General features: G+C 46.1%; 1 protein-coding gene across 1 annotated transcript in view; it reads right to left on the reverse strand.

The window, feature by feature from the left end:
* Nucleotides 1-17657, reverse strand: part of GALNT16 (polypeptide N-acetylgalactosaminyltransferase 16) — a 120140-nt gene that overhangs the window by 11035 nt on the left and 91448 nt on the right. Inside the window, exons 9-14 of the mRNA XM_045016088.1 lie at nt 17018-17121; nt 12418-12544; nt 11016-11108; nt 6648-6731; nt 4966-5107; nt 2273-2389 (exon numbers count right to left, since the gene is read on the reverse strand). Of these exons, the coding sequence (XP_044872023.1) occupies nt 2273-2389; nt 4966-5107; nt 6648-6731; nt 11016-11108; nt 12418-12544; nt 17018-17121 (667 nt within the window). The remainder of the gene's footprint in view (nt 1-2272; nt 2390-4965; nt 5108-6647; nt 6732-11015; nt 11109-12417; nt 12545-17017; nt 17122-17657) is intronic.

Here is a 17657-nt window from a genome sequence, read left to right on the forward strand (position 1 = left end):
TCTTTTCCTAGCATTGCATTTGAGACAATGCCTCAACTTCATTTTGGGGAGTGAGACTTTCTCTGCCAGCTCCCAGATCAAGTGTAAACTGAAGCTGGCAGCTACCAGGTGATTCCTGTGTCAGTGCAAGTCTGGGCTAACAAGGAGAGTGTTTGGGAACAGAGATACGGCAGAGTGGGCTTCTCTCCACACCTTTCTAACCCGGTTTCCAGTTGTCAGCTACCTGATAACTTTTCAGTACTGTAAGCACTAAAGAGCAGAATGAGATGGGAAAGATGCACTGAGCAAAGTCACCCTACTGCACTCCCATGTCCTCTAACATAGTCAAGGCTGGGGGCTGTGTTGAAAGGTATGCACTGTATTGGCACCACTAGGTTCAAATATAGTTCCCAGAAGGCTGGAGAATATCCTGTTGCCCAGAAGTCCAGGACAAGAAGGGTGCAACCTGGGCATCAAGTGTCCTGCCAGTCAAACAAGGAGGAGAGCTGGGGGTGGGCTGTATGGCCCCAGGCTCAGCAGTGGCACTCTGACCCCCTGTAAGGGGGGAGAGCCAAGAGGGCAGAGTAGAGGAAAGAGAATTGTGAGAGGGGAAGGAGAAGGAGCAAAGCAAGAGAACTCCATTGCCCTCTAGAGTTGACGGGGGTGGTCCTAGACAACACAGATAATGTCTTGGAAGAAGATGGTAGGAACAGGGAGATGTTCACCACTGAAGGTGTCTGAGGGTGAGCCTCAAGGAACATGTTCTCTGTTAGTGCCCTCAGCAGAGGGCTGTGGTCAATGGAGAGGAAGAGATTTGGACTTTTCAGGATCTGGACTTCGCAACTGCAGACGAGTGGTTCAAAGGCAGCTGAAGGGGTTGGGGAGGGTGGCAGGGCAGGCACTCATCTTGGCCTTGGAGACGCGTGTCACAGGAAGCAGGTGATTAGGGTGACTGTGGCAGCACAGTGTCCCTGCTCCCTCATCCCAGACACCCAGGACACCCGACATCCTGCTCCTTGCCCCAGCTTTAACCCTGGTGAGGAAACAGCCTGTCCCCTTTCTCCCCCACCACCACCCCAGAAATGATGCAGCGCCACCCTGCTGCCCTTCTCCACCCTGCCCAGCTCCTGTCCCCACCTCTTGGAGCCAAGGGGGGAGGGGGGAGCCAGAGGAGGACCAAGGTCTGGGAAGCCCTGTCTTGCACTCTCCCTAGGTACAGAGGAAATACTGTGGGGAGGGAAACCTAGATCAGCCCCCACAATATTGCCATTGTGAGGGTGCTAGGCCCCACTGCTCCCTCAGTTCTGCCCTCCCTGGAGGAGGGGGTGGTTGATGATCTTGGCAGCTGCCAGGATCCTCTCTGCTACTGGGAGGAGGACTCAGTAACGCACTTACGGAGAGCTGAGTGACCTAATTACACAGCTAGGGGTGCCTATGGTCGCCCAGAGGGGGAAAGACCCAGGAAAGTACAGCCCTCTTGGGTTATTCTTGCAGGGTTAATTTCAACAGTGAGAGTTGTCCCAGCGTATTCCCAGTGACTGCTCTTCGAGAGACTCCTGCAATAACCAACTCTCTGGAGACATCTATGTTCATGGTTCCCATAGACGGGCCTGGCTGAATTTCAGATGCTTTTAAAATCACTTTCCTTTTGTCAAGGGCTAAATTCAGACACGTGTAGTACTTTAGAGCAGATGGTGCTGGGGACTGGTCATAGGCTATGCAGCTTCATGCCTCTGGGCTCCCAAGGCAATAGGTACCTTACAGAGATGCCAGCACAGCCCTGGACAATGCAATGCTTGTTCTCCCTCACTGCTGAGGGAAGCACAGAAGTCAGGAATAGAAGAGCCCTAATAAGTCATCAAGTCCATTCATTTTTTAGCAGTGCAGGATTGTTCCCTTATTGTGCTTTGTCCAGTCCAGTTAACAACTCAGGCCTCAAACCCAATTTGGTCCTGGCTGTGTGAGGCACCTGTCTCCACGCCCCAAGAGGCAAGCTCAGCTTTGAGTGATAAGCACATTTTACATATCCCTAAATAAGTAAATGATGATGCGTTCACCACTTCCCTTGGGTATCTCAGAGCAATGTGATCTGTATCCGATCCCTGGTAAGGGGAAGGGTCACATCAGAGTTTATGAAAGACAAGAGATGTACATGTGGGGGATGAATCCTAGAATCTAGAGATGGAAGAGACCTTTTAGTTTATATGGTCACCTTGCCAGTGCCATTTCTTGTCTTTAGGTGGCACTAATACCAACATGGGACAGTGACAGCATTACGAAGGCAGTACAATACCTGTCTGCCATCTTTCTGATTGCATGCTTCCAGTGTAATCTGAGATCCGGTGGAGAAGGAGGTGATGGAGAGACACTTGTCCTGCTGTCTAATTAAAGGGTCACTGAAGACCCACTCCTGTGGAGGAGAAAACAAAAAGATACAGATTCCATCATTATGGTAGCGATGATATAACAGAAAAAATGAGCCAAATCCTGGAGTCCTCACTCAGTCTTTACCAGAGAAGAGACTCCCATGGACTGAGCTGGCAGGTCCTGGGCCGATCTGGCACCAGGCTTTGAAGTCTGTGTTCAGGTTTGGGGAACCCTGACATGGGAACTTCAAAACCTGCCTGGCTGGCTTCCAATAGTCAGATCATCCATGGGTTCCAAGAGTCTCCCTGCACAGCACCCTTCCATAACCAGGGTTCTACTGGCCTGCAAAGCAGGTAGGACCCTGTCCCCTAATTGAGGTAATGGGCAACAGTTTCTGATTATTTTACATAATAGGCAAATTCACTACCTACTTCTCCCAGGAGTCAACAGCGATTGTCCATTGTGGACAACAGACAGTTTATCAAGTTAGGCAAAACACATACATTTAAACCCACACAGTTCCATACAGCACACACACATCCATAGAAAATAAGCCATTGCATTGATCCCTCCTGCCACTTGATAGACACCCATCCCATCAAGTATTAAGGTTATTATTCACTGGGATGGTGGCCCAGCAGAGGGACCAAGGGCAATACATTTCAGTGACTTCAAACAATAGTGAAATGGCACAGGGAGTCTGATTAAATGGCATGTTGGATGCTGGCTGCAAACTTGTTCCCAACAGATAACAGATGTGAATGAGCATTTGCTGGCATGAAATAGCATACTGAGACCCTTTGTTTGCTCAGGCTGCTTCCCTGCTGTAGCAAGGCTGTCAAATGAGAAGATCTCGGGCTGGTGTAATGTAGTCCCCCGTTGAAGTTATGGGGACTATGCCAATTTACAGCAGCTGGGGTCCTGGCTGCTTACCATAAAGTGTGGCTTTACTCTGAAAAGTCACTGTAAAAATGGCATCTTCTTCCTTAACAGATCTTTTCCCTCTAAGTATTATTTGCTGACTTTTAGTGACAAATATTCTCTCCCCCTATATCTTACATTTTGTTAGCCCTGTGGAGCCAACACAACTTCAGGAGCGGGACCTGAGTTCTATTCTGGCTCGCCCATCATCAACAGAGTTATTAGCTAAACTCCAACTGCAGAACCAAATTCTCCCCTCAGCTACACCTGAGCAAGTCCATCAAGGACAGATTCTGGCTTAGAGAATCTCTGTTACTCGTGGTGACGTGCATGACTTTCAGACCCCAGATGGAGTTTGCAGGGCTGGCAGCTAGGAAAAAACCCATCTTTTTCTCATAACCTGGGTGTGTTTGCTCTGGAGACAGTGAGAGACAAACAGCCTCCCAGAATGCTGGGTTACTAAATCACTTCTCAGATTAGAATTGCGCTTTGGTATGATTTTATTTAAAGAGGACAGTGTTGGGTCAAATTTGATCCAGAAAGTAGCTTTTGGAAAAGTCCTTTTTTGGTTTGTCCCCTTCCATGGAACAAGTTGTGGGGCCTGCAAATGCACACCCTGCAGATCCACACTGATTGTGGGGTAGCAGCGGGAGGATCTATGATGGCTCTGGTAGCATGCCACTTGGCAGCAGGGCTGCAATTGCTAGCACTGTAAAATTATTTATGTTTCATTCATGTTCAGTGTTATTAATAACATAAAGAAATTAGGTTTCTTTAAAAGCTGCTTTTTAACCAGACACTGCCCCTTACAAACACTGCTTTAAAAAGTACTTTAAACATTTTTATTTAAGTGCAGACTTACATTCCTGAATCAGTATTTAAATATATTCTTCCAGTAATTATAGCAAAGATTTCAATTTCCAGCAGCGTCAGTGCCAGTTAAGAGTATATTAACCACTTCAAAATCCTGTGACTGTTTGTACTGTGCCCAGAAAGTGATGTCTGTAAGCTCCTATGGACCCAGGCCAAATGCTCCAGTGTAATGCATGAACCCTAGTGCAGCTCACCTTTGGCGGGAATAATGTGCCCCTTCTTTACTGTATTTTGCACTATAGGGATGAGATAGGCAGAGAGAATGAGAAGTAGCTCAACTCCTGAGTGCACACTGTAGCACTCAAGGGTTAATGGAGTATTGCCTGTGAATCTGTATATGTCCATTAATGTCCATCTCACTGTATTATATGAATCTATATCTAATACAGTAGATCAGGAGCACCCAAACTTTGTCAAACTGAGGGCCATGGTAACAATTTGCCATGAAGCCCAAGGCCCACATCGAATTTGCATAAAATGGAGACGCCTGAGGCCACCCCAGATTGGAAACAGATATGTGGCCAGTGGAGAACACAAGTCCCAGCATGCAATGCTTCAGCTTGATCTCAGTGGTTTCATTATGGGCCACATTGTCAAACTCTGACTCACATATTGTCCACTCCCTACAGCAGAGAGACTGTAACTTATTATAAGGCTGCGCAGAAGCAGCTACTGCCGACTGTCAGGACACTCTGCCGAGGGTCTCCGATATGCTGAAGGTCACACACATACCTTTCCTAAACATTTATCCTCCCAGTACCACTGTGTCAAAGCTGCTAAAATGCAGCAAGCAGGAGTAAAGAGCCAAATTCAAGCCTGCCTCACCTGGCTGACAGGGGGATTGCTCACTGTCCCTTTGCAGCCTCCCACACCAGCCACAGAATTTCCTGCTGTGTCCTGGCCCCAAGACTCCAGGCAATGTCCTCCTTGTCTGATAATCCCAGGAACCAGCTCCTTTTCAGGAACCCTGGGAGAAAAACGACAAGATTTGCATGGCACCTTATAGCCAGAAGTGTCTCGATGCACTGTATGTATTTATATCGAGATTACTCCAACCACCACTGAAATGCGTCCGCCTCTAGAGTGGAACACAGCACAATAGTTGGGGCCAGCAAATGAAGAATATTATATCCAATAGAAATGTCTGAGGGAATTTGAGGAAGCAGAATGTGAGTTAGGATTTGGCCAGAACTCTGAGTTAGTATCCCTTACTTTCAAAAAGTGCTGGGGGATCCTTAATATCCCCAAGGAGATAGGACTTCAGTGTTGGATCTCTTCTGACAGACAGCGCCTCAAGCAAAAAGCTCTGTCTATGCTAGCCTCCTCTGCCCCAAATTTCCCCACTGCTACCACCAGTTCATCTCCTCTGTGGTAGCAACTAGCACTAGTGTAGACAGGGCTGCAGCCGGCTATCTACTTTTTAACCACCGTCATCTAACCCTACTGAGTCATAGACTTTGTCTAGACTAGGACTTAAAGGGGTGTTGGTAGAATGTGTTAGCTAACACGTTCTAATAACACAGCCCTAGTGTAGACATGGCTGCTCACTAACACAGGGCTAGGGCACTGGTTCAATACTGACTCAGAAGGAAGAGTGCTAGCTACGAGTTCACAAAGACCAGTTGCTACAGAATCTGGGGTTTTCCTTGAAAATCTCATATCTAAGCACTGCGGCAGACCCAATTCCATGTAGTTTGTTCCTTGGGGCTCCAGGCTGTATATGATTATGCCACTGGGACTCCAGAGTCAGAGGCCCTAGGCTTGGGCCTATTGGGTCTAATGGTTGATCTGGCCCTGGACTTCAGTACAGTGCGCAGCAAAAATCCTGGAGCCTTAGATTAGAGGGAGCTGTACTCCACGCTTCCAGCAATGCCATAAGCTTGTATACAAACCATACCTTAACAAGCTGCTTTATTTCAGATCCCTGAGGCACCGGAAATTCAGAAACAGGCATTCACACAATAGAGCTTTAAGATCTTAACAGACTCATTTCCCAGAGGTATGTTAGTCTGCAGCAATTCTCCCATCAACACACATCCTGACTTCCTTTGACTGCATGTCCTCTCTCCCTACGAACAATGGATGCTGCCTCACCTGGCTTCCTGAAGGTCTCCTAATAGAGCTTCTATCCCACAAAAACACCTGTCCTTGCCACTCCTTCCCTCTCCCAAAAATGTGCTCTATCCAACCTGCCCGCCTTGTGGCTGCACCTCTCCCCACTTCCCTCCTAGAGATCCTTTTCCATCTCCCTGTGCCCAGCTCAAATGTCCAAGCTGGAACTGGTGGTGGGTCAAGTGGAAGTGCAGGCCAGCAAATCAAGGAGGGTTTCTCACCAAAAGGAGAGGGGTGAGCAGGATTCACTCTGAACATGAGAGTCCTGACTTCCTACTTCCCAGCTGCCACAGATCTTCCCCAATTCTGAGGCTAGTGCTTTCCTCCCTGGCCTACCTCCCACATCCTTTCAGAGAGCTGGTTTCCAGCTTTCTAAAAGTTGAGGATTAACTCACTTGAGCTCTGGGTAGACATTCTCCAGGTACCACTGGAAGGATTTACAGTTTAGTTGCCTGCGTTGCTCCATGCGGTCTGCAATACTGGAAACAAAAGCATGTTGTTCAGAGTGATACAGTGAATGGAGACGATATGGGGTAGCAGGGAGGGCAGGGCTCATTTTAGGGATGTGTGAAGCTGTATAACGTTACCCCCTTGCCCTTGGCCTCCTGGCCAATGTGATGGGGGCAGAGCAGGGACATTGAAGTAAGTGGGAGACAAGGAGCAGTGAGTGCAGGGGCCTCCCAATGTGGGACTGAAGAAACGAACACACACTCTGGCAATTTCTTGCACTTCCTCTAGCTCAGGGAAAAACAACACAGCACAGTGGCACCACTGGAGAGCTGAGAAGGTGTCTTCACTGTTGTGTGTCCTTGTGGGGCTCTATTGTAAGAGAGAGACTCAGACAACCACTGGGAAACGAAACAGGTGACTACAAATGATCCAGGGTGTGTTTAATCATTTTTGTAATAGATTTTTTCCTGTGTTTACAATGACTCCTTGGAAACTTTAAATGTAAATGGTCACTTTAAAAAACAACTGCATTGTCATTCTAGGGCTCCTTATGGCTGTGCTGCATGCACTGGCTTGTCAGTGTCCAGTAGCTCGGGAGTTGGCATTTGGCACTGATTTTGTTTTCCCTGGAAGAGGAGTAGTGAAGCTTTTGTTCTAAAGGAAAGAATACATCAAGGGTTAAATTATGGCTCTTACAGACCAGGGTACTCTATTGGCCTGGGGCAGATGAGCAGCCATAGTGCTTGAGTAGTGGGGAAGGCACAAAGCACTGGGGGCATAATGTCTCCATATGGTTGGTGGGGGAGGGAAGGGACTGTGTTCTGCTGCTGCACTCCATAGCCCTGTACTAAAGGTGTTCAGTGCACGCCCCTCCACAGACGATTCTCTTGGCGCTAGCTGGCGTGCAGGAATCGGGGGGGAACAGGGCTCTGGCCCCACATCCAGCCCAGTCAAACATTCCTCCCGTGGGGCCAGGGCCGGTGCTACCATTTAGGCGAACTAGGCGGTTGCCTAGGGCGTCAAGATTTGGGGGCACCAAAAAGCGGCGCCCCCCCAAAATGTTTAAAGTCGTTTCAGCGGCCGCTGCGCTGAGCCCCTGCCAGCGCCGCTGGCAGCCCGGGGGTTCCACCGCGCAGTTGCTGCTTCACTTTTCCTGCCTCCCAGGCTTGCTGCACCAAGCCTGGGAGGAGAATTAGAGCGGAGACAGCGTGCTCGGGGAGGACGTGGAGCAGAGGTGAGCTGGGGTGGGGAGGGGGCACCTCAGGGCAGGGGGGGAGCTGCTGCTTGGGGGGAGGCACCTCAGGGCGGAGGGGTGGGGAGCTGCTCCAGGGCTGGGGGGTGCAAAGTGGAAGTTTCGCCTAGGGTGCAAAACTTCCTTGCACCGGCCCTGTGTGGGGCGTGTGATCCTGCTGGCAGAGCTAGTGGTTTCCTCTCATCCATATACTCACTCTCAGTGGGTGTGGTGAGTGGAGGGGAAAGAGTCTGTTTTTATGCATCCTCTTTCTCCTGCCATCCTCAGGGACCCAACTGGGAGCAGCCATAATACAGCCCATACCTTATAAAGAACTACATAGATCTTATAAACTGATATAACTGGTGAGGATGCAGGTCACATTTGGGGCCCAATTAACCTTGACGGTGTTCCTTTAACCAGTGACATAAGCCTTCTAAAAGTACGTTTCATGTTAGCATTACAAAGCCATTACTATGGCTATTACTGCCAAATAAGAACATAAGAACATAAGAACATAAGAAAGGCCGTACCGGGTCAGACCAAAGGTCCATCTAGCCCAGTATCTGTCTACCGACAGTGGCCAATGCCAGGTGCCCCTGAGGGAGTGAACCTAACAGGCAATGATCAAGTGATCTCTCTCCTGCCATCCATCTCCATCCTCTGACGAACAGCGGCTAGGGACACCATTCTTACCCATCCTGGCTAATAGCCATTTATGGACTTAGCCACCATGAATTTATCCAGTCCCCTTTTAAACATTGTTATAGTCCTAGCCTTCACAACCTCCTCAGGTAAGGAGTTCCACAAGTTGACTGTGCGCTGCGTGAAGAAGAACTTCCTTTTATTTGTTTTAAACCTGCTGCCTATTAATTTCATTTGGTGACCCCTAGTTCTTGTATTATGGGAATAAGTAAATAACTTTTCCTTATCTACTTTCTCAACATCACTCATGATTTTATATACCTCTATCATGTCCCCCCTTAGTCTTCTCTTTTCCAAACTGAAGAGTCCTAGCCTCTTTAATCTTTCCTCATATGGGACCCTCTCTAAATCCCTAATCATTTTAGTTGCTCTTTTCTGAACCTTTTCTAGTGCTAGAATATCTTTTTTGAGGTGAGGAGACCACATCTGTACACAGTATTCGAGATGTGGGCGTACCATGGATTTATATAAGGGCAATAATATATTCTCAGTCTTATTCTCTATCCCCTTTTTAATGATTCCTAACATCCTGTTTGCTTTTTTGACCGCCTCTGCACACTGCGTGGACATCTTCAGAGAACTATCCACGATAACTCCAAGATCTTTTTCCTGACTTGTTGTAGCTAAATTAGTTGGGGTTATTTTTTCCAATGTGCATTACTTTACATTTATCCACATTAAATTTCATTTGCCATTTTGTTGCCCAATCACTTAGTTTTGTGAGATCTTTTTGAAGCTCTTCACAATCTGCTTTGGTCTTAACTATCTTGAGTAGTTTAGTATCATCTGCAAACTTTGCCACCTCACTGTTTACCCCTTTCTCCAGATCATTTATGAATAAATTGAATAGGATTGGTCCTAGGACTGACCCTTGGGGAACACCACTAGTTACCCCTCTCCATTCTGAGAATTTACCATTAATTCCTACCCTTTGTTCCCTGTCCATTAACCAGTTCTCAATCCATGAAAGGACCTTTCCTTTTATCCCATGACAGCTTAATTTACGTAAGAGCCTTTGGTGAGGGACCTTGTCAAAGGCTTTCTGGAAATCTAAGTACACTATGTCCACCGGATCCCCCTTGTCCACATGTTTGTTGACCCCTTCAAAGAACTCTAATAGATTAGTAAAACACGATTTCCCTTTACAGAAACCATGTTGACTATTGCTCAAGAGTTTATGTTTTTCTATGTGTCTGACAATTTTATTCTTTACTATTGTTTCAACTAATTTGCCCAGTACCGACGTTAGACTTACCGGTCTGTAATTGCCGGGATCATCCCTAGAGCCCTTTTTAAATATTGGCGTTACATTAGCTAACTTCCAATCCTGCAGCCCTGACTCAGCTTTTATTCACACAAAGCTGCCACTGAAGCCACTAGGAGATCTGCATGAAGGGTGCTGCAGGCTTTGGCCCCAGAGGGCTCCTGGAGGCTCCTGCACCCCGTGTGACAGAGAGCTCTCCATCACAGACAGGCAGCAGAGGACCTGGGATTGGACTTGTGTTTGGGCTCTGGCCCAAGGGCTGCACTCAGGCCAGACCAGAGACGGATAAATGTTAGGCAGGCAAAGACATCTTTAAAAGATCAGTTATTAATTTATGAGAAATAAAACATGACGTAAAACACAGAGTGGCGCTTACATCATATTGAATCTACAGAGCTCACTGCATATAGGAGATACATCAGTATCGAACATACGTGTGTCCGAGAGACAACCATAAACAGGGATCTCCAAAGCCAATGCAGTAATACCATAGACTGATACATACAGAGGTATGTTTGGCTTCATGGTACTCTCCTAGTTCATAAATATGCTTTAGGTTTTTAAATTTCTTTGGGAAGTTCACTGTTCTTGTTGCTCCTTCCCCTCTGCCCACACCTATGAGACCCTGACCTATAGTTGGTTTTTGTGGGGCAGCTAACCTGCCTAACCCTAATGCCTGATGGCCATTCATACCAGTAAAAGCCAGTCCCATTGGCTCTGGATGCAGCATAAGCACAGGAATGTCTGATCAGTTACCTGCTCAGCTCAGACCTCCATAGGCTGGTTACATGCTGTGTAAAAAAACGTGTTTTCTTCTATCCACTTAATGTGTTGCCTTTTAATTTCATTAAGGGTCCCTCTGGGCTTGTATGCTAGAACAAGTTAAGTAGGGCACTGCAGGGGAGGAAGGACATATGTTGCCATTTAAAATAAAGTAAATTAAAAGTAAATCTTGTTAATCAGCCATTTGAGCTGTGGTTCTGAGATAGCGCTGGGCAGGGCATCTTTGCCCTTAGCCTTTCCCTACCCTCTCCCAGTGAAAGTGCGAAAGCAATTTCCAGTGAACAAACCAATTAGCAGGAAGGCTGCTGGCCAGGCTCAGGGACTGCTTACCTTCCAAATGACTTCCCGATGGCAGAAGGCCGGGCCTCGTAGTAGTACTGTTTGTACTCATCCATCCACACCTCTGCTGTGCGTTTGGTGTTCCTGCAGGAGGGCAAGAAGAAGCTATGCTGAGTGCTAGTAGCTCATGGCAGCTCCCCCAAGAGCTGGAGATAAAGGAACATTGGCAACTTAGGAACGTGCTCATGGAGACACTCAGGGTATGTCTACACTATGGAGAGTATACTGACATAGCTGTGGCACCGTAGCTCTGCCAGTGCAACCTAGATGCAGCCCAAGATGATGGAAGGGGTTTTTCTGGCTGTGTAGGAAAAGTAGCTTTGTCAATGGAAAATCCTTTCTGTCCACACAGCTGCACCTACACTGGGGGTTAGGTTGGTATAGCTGCATCAATCAGGGGTGTGGTTATATTAACCTAACTTTTAAGTGTAGACCAGGTCTCGGGAAAGTTAACTCATCGACACAGCTATGCCAGCGTAACCTCACAGTGTAGACGCAACCTACACTGACGGAAGGGGTTTTTCCATCACTGTAGGTAATCCACCTCTCTGAGCAATTGTAGCTAAGTCAACGGAAGCATTCTTCTGTCTATCTAGTTGTGCCGACCCTGGAGTTTAGGTCAGCATAGCTATATTGGTCAGGGGTGTGGATTTTTCACACCTCTGACTGATGTACCTATATTGACCTAAATTTTAAGCACAGACCAAGTCTAAAGGTGTGAAGTTAAAGAGTGTTAAAGTGCATTAAGCCTGTGTGGACACTCTCATTTAGAAGTGAAGTGGCCTTAGTTCACTTTAGCTTAATTCACTTTTCTCCCTGTCTAGACGTGCCTTTGTCATTAGTCACAGACCAATATCACCCTTTGTTTTTTTGTAACAACCTCTTTCTCCCTCCCAACGCATCTACCAACTTCTCTCATTTTTATTCTCTTCCCCTCTCTGCTACAATGGAAGCTGCCCATGTGGCTCTTCTCATAGCAGATACATCTCTGTGGTACATCTGGACCTGCAACTCTCATGTGCTATCTCCTAATCAGTAACAAAAAATGTGACAAAGAACTGCTGAGTCCTGTGGCAGATTCAGCTGGAAGGAAGGAGATGGATGGGGCCAGGAATACCCAGGACTGGGATTCCTAGAGACACTGAGGATATGTCCTTCTGGGTTAGCATTCCAGAGGAAGAGGATATGCTTTATGCAGTGGGCATCTGCACCATTTATTTGCCTAGGCAGGAGGTTTCAGGCTGAATCTTGTTAAAGGTTCAATCACGTGCCATCCTCCCTGAATCCCCAGACAAAAAAAAAAAGAGGAAAGGGGGAAAGAAAGATATAGGATTATTTAGACATGCTAAATATCAAGATGATTCATCTGCCATTGCGATATCCCAACACCTACTTGATATAGGTCAGTGCATTGCCCTCTGGAAAGTCATAGGGGTGGCGTTTTCTGAACACGTGGCCGACTCGACTGCAGGGAACAATCTCCAAGCTGCCACCACACATCCACACTCGGAAGGAGAGCTCTGGAAGAGATCCCAAGCATCAGAATGTACAGCCAGACAAGCAATACAGGTAAAATTTCCTAGAATACCAACAAAAAAGCCACCTCACACACTGCTCCTGAATGGCTTTGCCTCCTTTCTCGGCGTAGATGCCATAGACGCAGTCCACGGTAAAACCAGGAAGGATGAATTGATGGAAAGAGAACCTGTCTCTCTTTGTTATAATTGAGTTGATCCTCAGACTTCCCAACCTTCCTCCTGTTCCTCTCCTCTCTCTGAGGCCATCCCTTTAACAAGAGACTTACTCATTATCCTGGGCCTTGCGGCTGCCAGACACTTAGAATGGCTTCTGGCAACAGATGTTGCTGACGTTACACTGGACTTCAGTTCCCCACAAGCCCTGTCTACAAGAGATGGGGCTGCCCCAGGAAAACAGACACCTCTGAAGAAGTCAGAATGGGTGCCAAGAGTAGGTGCGTGGGAGAAAAGGAACAGATTTAGGGAAAGGATGGATATGTGAGAGAATAGGAACTGACAGAGAGAAGAGGAGTCAGGGAGGTGCTTTGGTTTACTTAAGCAGTCCATGCCAGGAGTCCTGCTCCCTTTGCCACACCCCCACTGACATCACCCTGGAGTACAGTTTCAAAGCAGAGCATATCATACACAGTTGCCAAGTATGGGCCATGGTTGCCCTCTCCCTCTAATTTCAGGGCAACAACCCAGCTGATCAGGTTTATGTATATCCAATTAAATATGTCTGCTTAACTCAGGTGCTTGTGGCCCCTCACCATGGCAAAGTTTGGCCACTACTGCCCATCTAAACACCGTATCTCCCCTGCTCTTCTCCTCTCCTGCCCCCTGGAATCCCAGCAACTGCGGTACCTCTCACATTAATGTTTCAGTTGTATCACACCATCTCATTATAATGCTCCCAACTCACTTGGCTCTGCCAAAAATGGTAGAGGAGTGAAAACACTGGGCTGCAGCTCAAAGTTACCTCTCCCAAGAGCAGAATTCAGTCCAGTTTGTTTGAGAGAAACACACACACACACAGAGCGCTTGCAGAAACTCAACTGATCCTGAAGTCAAATTCAACATTTTGTTAAAGAATTGTAGGAACACAGGGGCTTTGATGTGCAGAAGCTCATTTGCATCACAGAAGAGACAGGCCCTTGTTAAGGATTATGAGTCTGTCCGTTGTCCTCCCCTCCCCTCCCCCCCCCGAGTTTAATCACTGTGCCACACTGGATGGGTTCCCCACTTGCACTTCATGTGGAGGTGAAAGCAACAAAAAAGGAAGGGTAATAGGCAAAAAAGTCAACTGGGGCATTGGAAAAATTTGCATAAGATTCCCTACAATAATGGGGCCCTCCAGAGACTACAGCTCATATAGATTCTCCTTCAAAAACTTTACTTGCCTGGGGTCTTCCTCAGGCCATGGGGCAGGAGATACAACATTAAGAAGTTACAAAAAAAATCCTTTCAGCCTGAAATCTGCCATGCAGGCCCCATGGCTGCCATACTTCAGGCCTCCCACCCCCAGACTGCCAGTCCAGCTCCTTTGGAAGGAGTGGGCAGGGTTGGTTAACACAAGTGGGTTATTTGTTTTTTAAATGGCTTCTACTTCTGCCTCTGAGTAAAGGAGAAAATGTTAATAAGTCACATTTTCACTTCTATCTTTTGATCCCTCTCACACATCCCAGACAGTCTGTGCCCGACAGGGATCAGTTGAGAGACAAGCAGCAGAAGAAAGCTCCCCAGTCTCATAGGCAGGGAAGGTCTTTGAAAAAAGCCAGGCTATACGTTTCTTTTGGGATTGTGTCCAACTGGCTTTTTCACTCCTGGAACTAGGTTCTGACTCATTCTGGGCCAGGTTGCATCCTAATAACTATATCAAACGTATCCATTGTGAAATCCTGAAGCCAGTTTGTTCGGTTAACCTGATGTATGGGTTTTAAGACAGTTCTCAATTCTAGGTGGACGTGGACGGATGCAAACGCACACGCACACACGTACACACACACACGCATGCAGAGAGAGAGTGTATCTATTCCATATCCATAAAGCAGCAGGATCCTTGAAGGCAGGCAACAAGGACAAAAAGCTGATGCAGTTCACACAACAATACATCATTTTATTCTGACTTATTTCCTTCAAATATGGAATAGAAATTGGATACGGAGAAGATCTACTAGGTGATTTAGCCCACGCCCTGGGGAATATGTTGGATTGTTATGTACTGTATGTTTCCAAGTGCCTTGCAGTTTTAGATGACTCAAGCACTGTGAGTTTCTCCACTTCCCCTAAGAGACTTTTACCAGCTAAGGGTACGCTTACACTTAGAGAGGAGAGTGTGAGGCCTAGCTTCAGGAGACATACCCATGCTAGCTTTGATCGACCTAGTGTGCTAAAAATAATGTAGCTGCAACTGCATGAGTGGCTGGAGTGGCTAGCAGCCCCAAGTAGATGCCTATGGTCTTGGATGTGTACGTACTGAGGGTGACTAATCCCTCCCACTGCTCATGTTGCCATGGCTACACTCCATTGTTAGCTTGCTAGCTTGATCAGAGCTAGTGTGGGTATGTGTCCTCAAGCTGGGAATCACACACCCAACATACCTTAAGACATCTCGCTGCCATGCAAACTTGCTTGGAGCGCTTGCATCCAGCTACCAAGTTACTCCTGTCTCCTAGTTGGAGCAAGATTTTGTAAGGGAGTGTGTAGTGAAGCATCCTTTTACCATATCCCTTTGGATATGCACTTGCCTCCCATACTCTGCCTCCTTTTTAACCCTGCTCACTTGCAAGTAAAAAAAAATCCACACAAAAAATGGTTGACATTAAAATATTTTGTTTTTCATGAAAAAATGTGGCATTTTTAATAAAAAAATTATAAAAATATTATCAAGATTTTTCATATACCAAAAACCTGGTTTTCGATAAACAAAACAAAAATGAAAAATATCCATTACCATTTTCTATTGTATTATCCTCCTATTATCTAATGGATATATAATTTATGTGTCAAGGTGGAATGAGTTTTATATTGTATTTTAATTTATGAGATGAGCACCAAAAGAGGCTTATGGAAATCTGAAGAAATATAGTATTGAGTAACCCCCCATCAGATCTTTACAACAAAGATTCCACCTCACAACTTTGTTTTCCCCATTCCTAGTTTATCCTTTCAGAAGCTGAAAGCACGGGATGCATTATTCTTTTAAAGGGAATTTATCTGCAACTTAATAATGCAAACAGAATAAATTTGTGGCAGCTTTATCATATTCTTAATGATCCTCCTACTTTCACGTCTGAATTCTGACAGATCATCATTTCCGATGTGTCTTAGAGAGGGTTCCCTCCGTCTAATGGAAAATACTCTTCTAAGCTCCTTAGGTAATCCCAAGTAATATGCACTGCAGGCAAGCCATGCTTGGAACTGCTCAAATAGTGAGCAAAATCACTTTCTAGTTCCAGAGAGTCAGGCCAGAGGGAGCAGTTTTATTACTACAAGAGGTATTGAAACACAGAAAGAGATATGTACAGATTCATTTCAATTAACAGGAAAGACAAATAAATTAGTTATTTTAATTCCACTCTCCCTCACCAGCAATTCATTTTAATGGAGTCCCAAATACTTGATTTCTCTGTGCTCCTCTTTTCAGTTCTGCTGCTCTCTCTAACCCTCACTTACATGTGATGATTCTACAGCATAAGGCATCTAATTTGGGAGAAAAAGATGCCTCAAATTGTCACCTCTGGTAGTACTGGGGAAGCAGGTTTCAGAGCTTTGCTATGTGAAATAACAGTACCTGGGAAGATATTCCTCAGAAGGTTTAGAGCTCAGTCCCAGTTTAAGAGTCTTATGCAGTTTAGGAGTATCGGTACCCAGCTTCCACTCCCAAAGAGGCCTGACATACTAGGAACACAACATTTCAAAGCCATTGTCATGGGATAAGAACTCACCTTTATTAGGGGAAGAAGGGATGTCTATAGAAAGGTTGAATGGTGGTGATGTTCCACTTGAAGACTTGTTAGACTATGGAGTGGGTCAGGAAAGAGAATCTCTCCTGAAGATCTGATGTTAAGTGCCACAGATGTTATTGTTATTTATGTGTATTTCTGTAGCACCTAGAAGGCCCCACTCAAGGATCAAGGCCCTGTCCTGTTAGGTACTGTGCACACATACAACCAAAAGATGGGCCCTATCTTAAAGAGCTTATATCTTTGATATACACATGAGCCAGTAATATAGATCTGACTGACGCTGTGGTTGTCTGATGTCTAGAACCTTACACTGATACACAGATCTTTGGAGTGGGGTTTTTTTGTGGATTGGGAATGCGTTCCATCTATATGCAAGTAATATATTAATTACGTGAAATGCCCACAGGAAAGCATATTTTGTCTGACAAAGATTTCCTGGTGTCACTTTCTGTGTGAGGAGGGAGATGGTGTGGGGAAAGAGAGGGCAATGACTAATTTCACAACTCACCAAAATTCTCTCCTCCCCAGATGTCCATCTGAGTGTCATATTTTCCCAGATGGTTAAACCAAGACTTATCGATCACAAAAATGCCTCCCGCTATGACAGGTGTTCTGGAGAGAAGGAAGAAAGGGCAAATACATAACAAAACAATAATCATAATTTGTCCTTGCACAGGATCTTTCATCTGAAGATCACAAGGCACTTTAGAAACATTCATTAATTAAGCCCCGTAACCCTGTTCCACCACCATTATCCTTATTTCCATTTTACAGATGAGGAAAACTTGGCCAGACATAGTTCCTCACCTCAATCACATGATGACATTGCAGCAGAGGTGGGAATACAACACAAATCTCCTGACTCCAAGTCTTGTGCTTTTACCAACAGACCCACCTTCCTCCCCTTGTTAGATTCTATCACAGTATTTAGAAGGTTAGTGTTCTGTCTTTTGCTCTTTGCACAACATACTCAATATGAAGGAACCATATGGGCACAGTGGGGTCCAAACAACTGCTGGACTGTTACTAAGGCTCAGCTGCATATACCCACTGCTGTTCTGTCAGGGTTCTGGTGGTTTCGGAAACATGAGACACAGTGAGGTCCACTACATGGCTCACAAACTATTTACAGGGATGCTTTCCAATTC

This window comes from Mauremys mutica, chromosome 4 (genome assembly GCF_020497125.1).
Source record: "Mauremys mutica isolate MM-2020 ecotype Southern chromosome 4, ASM2049712v1, whole genome shotgun sequence".
Taxonomy (NCBI): Eukaryota; Metazoa; Chordata; order Testudines; family Geoemydidae; genus Mauremys; species Mauremys mutica.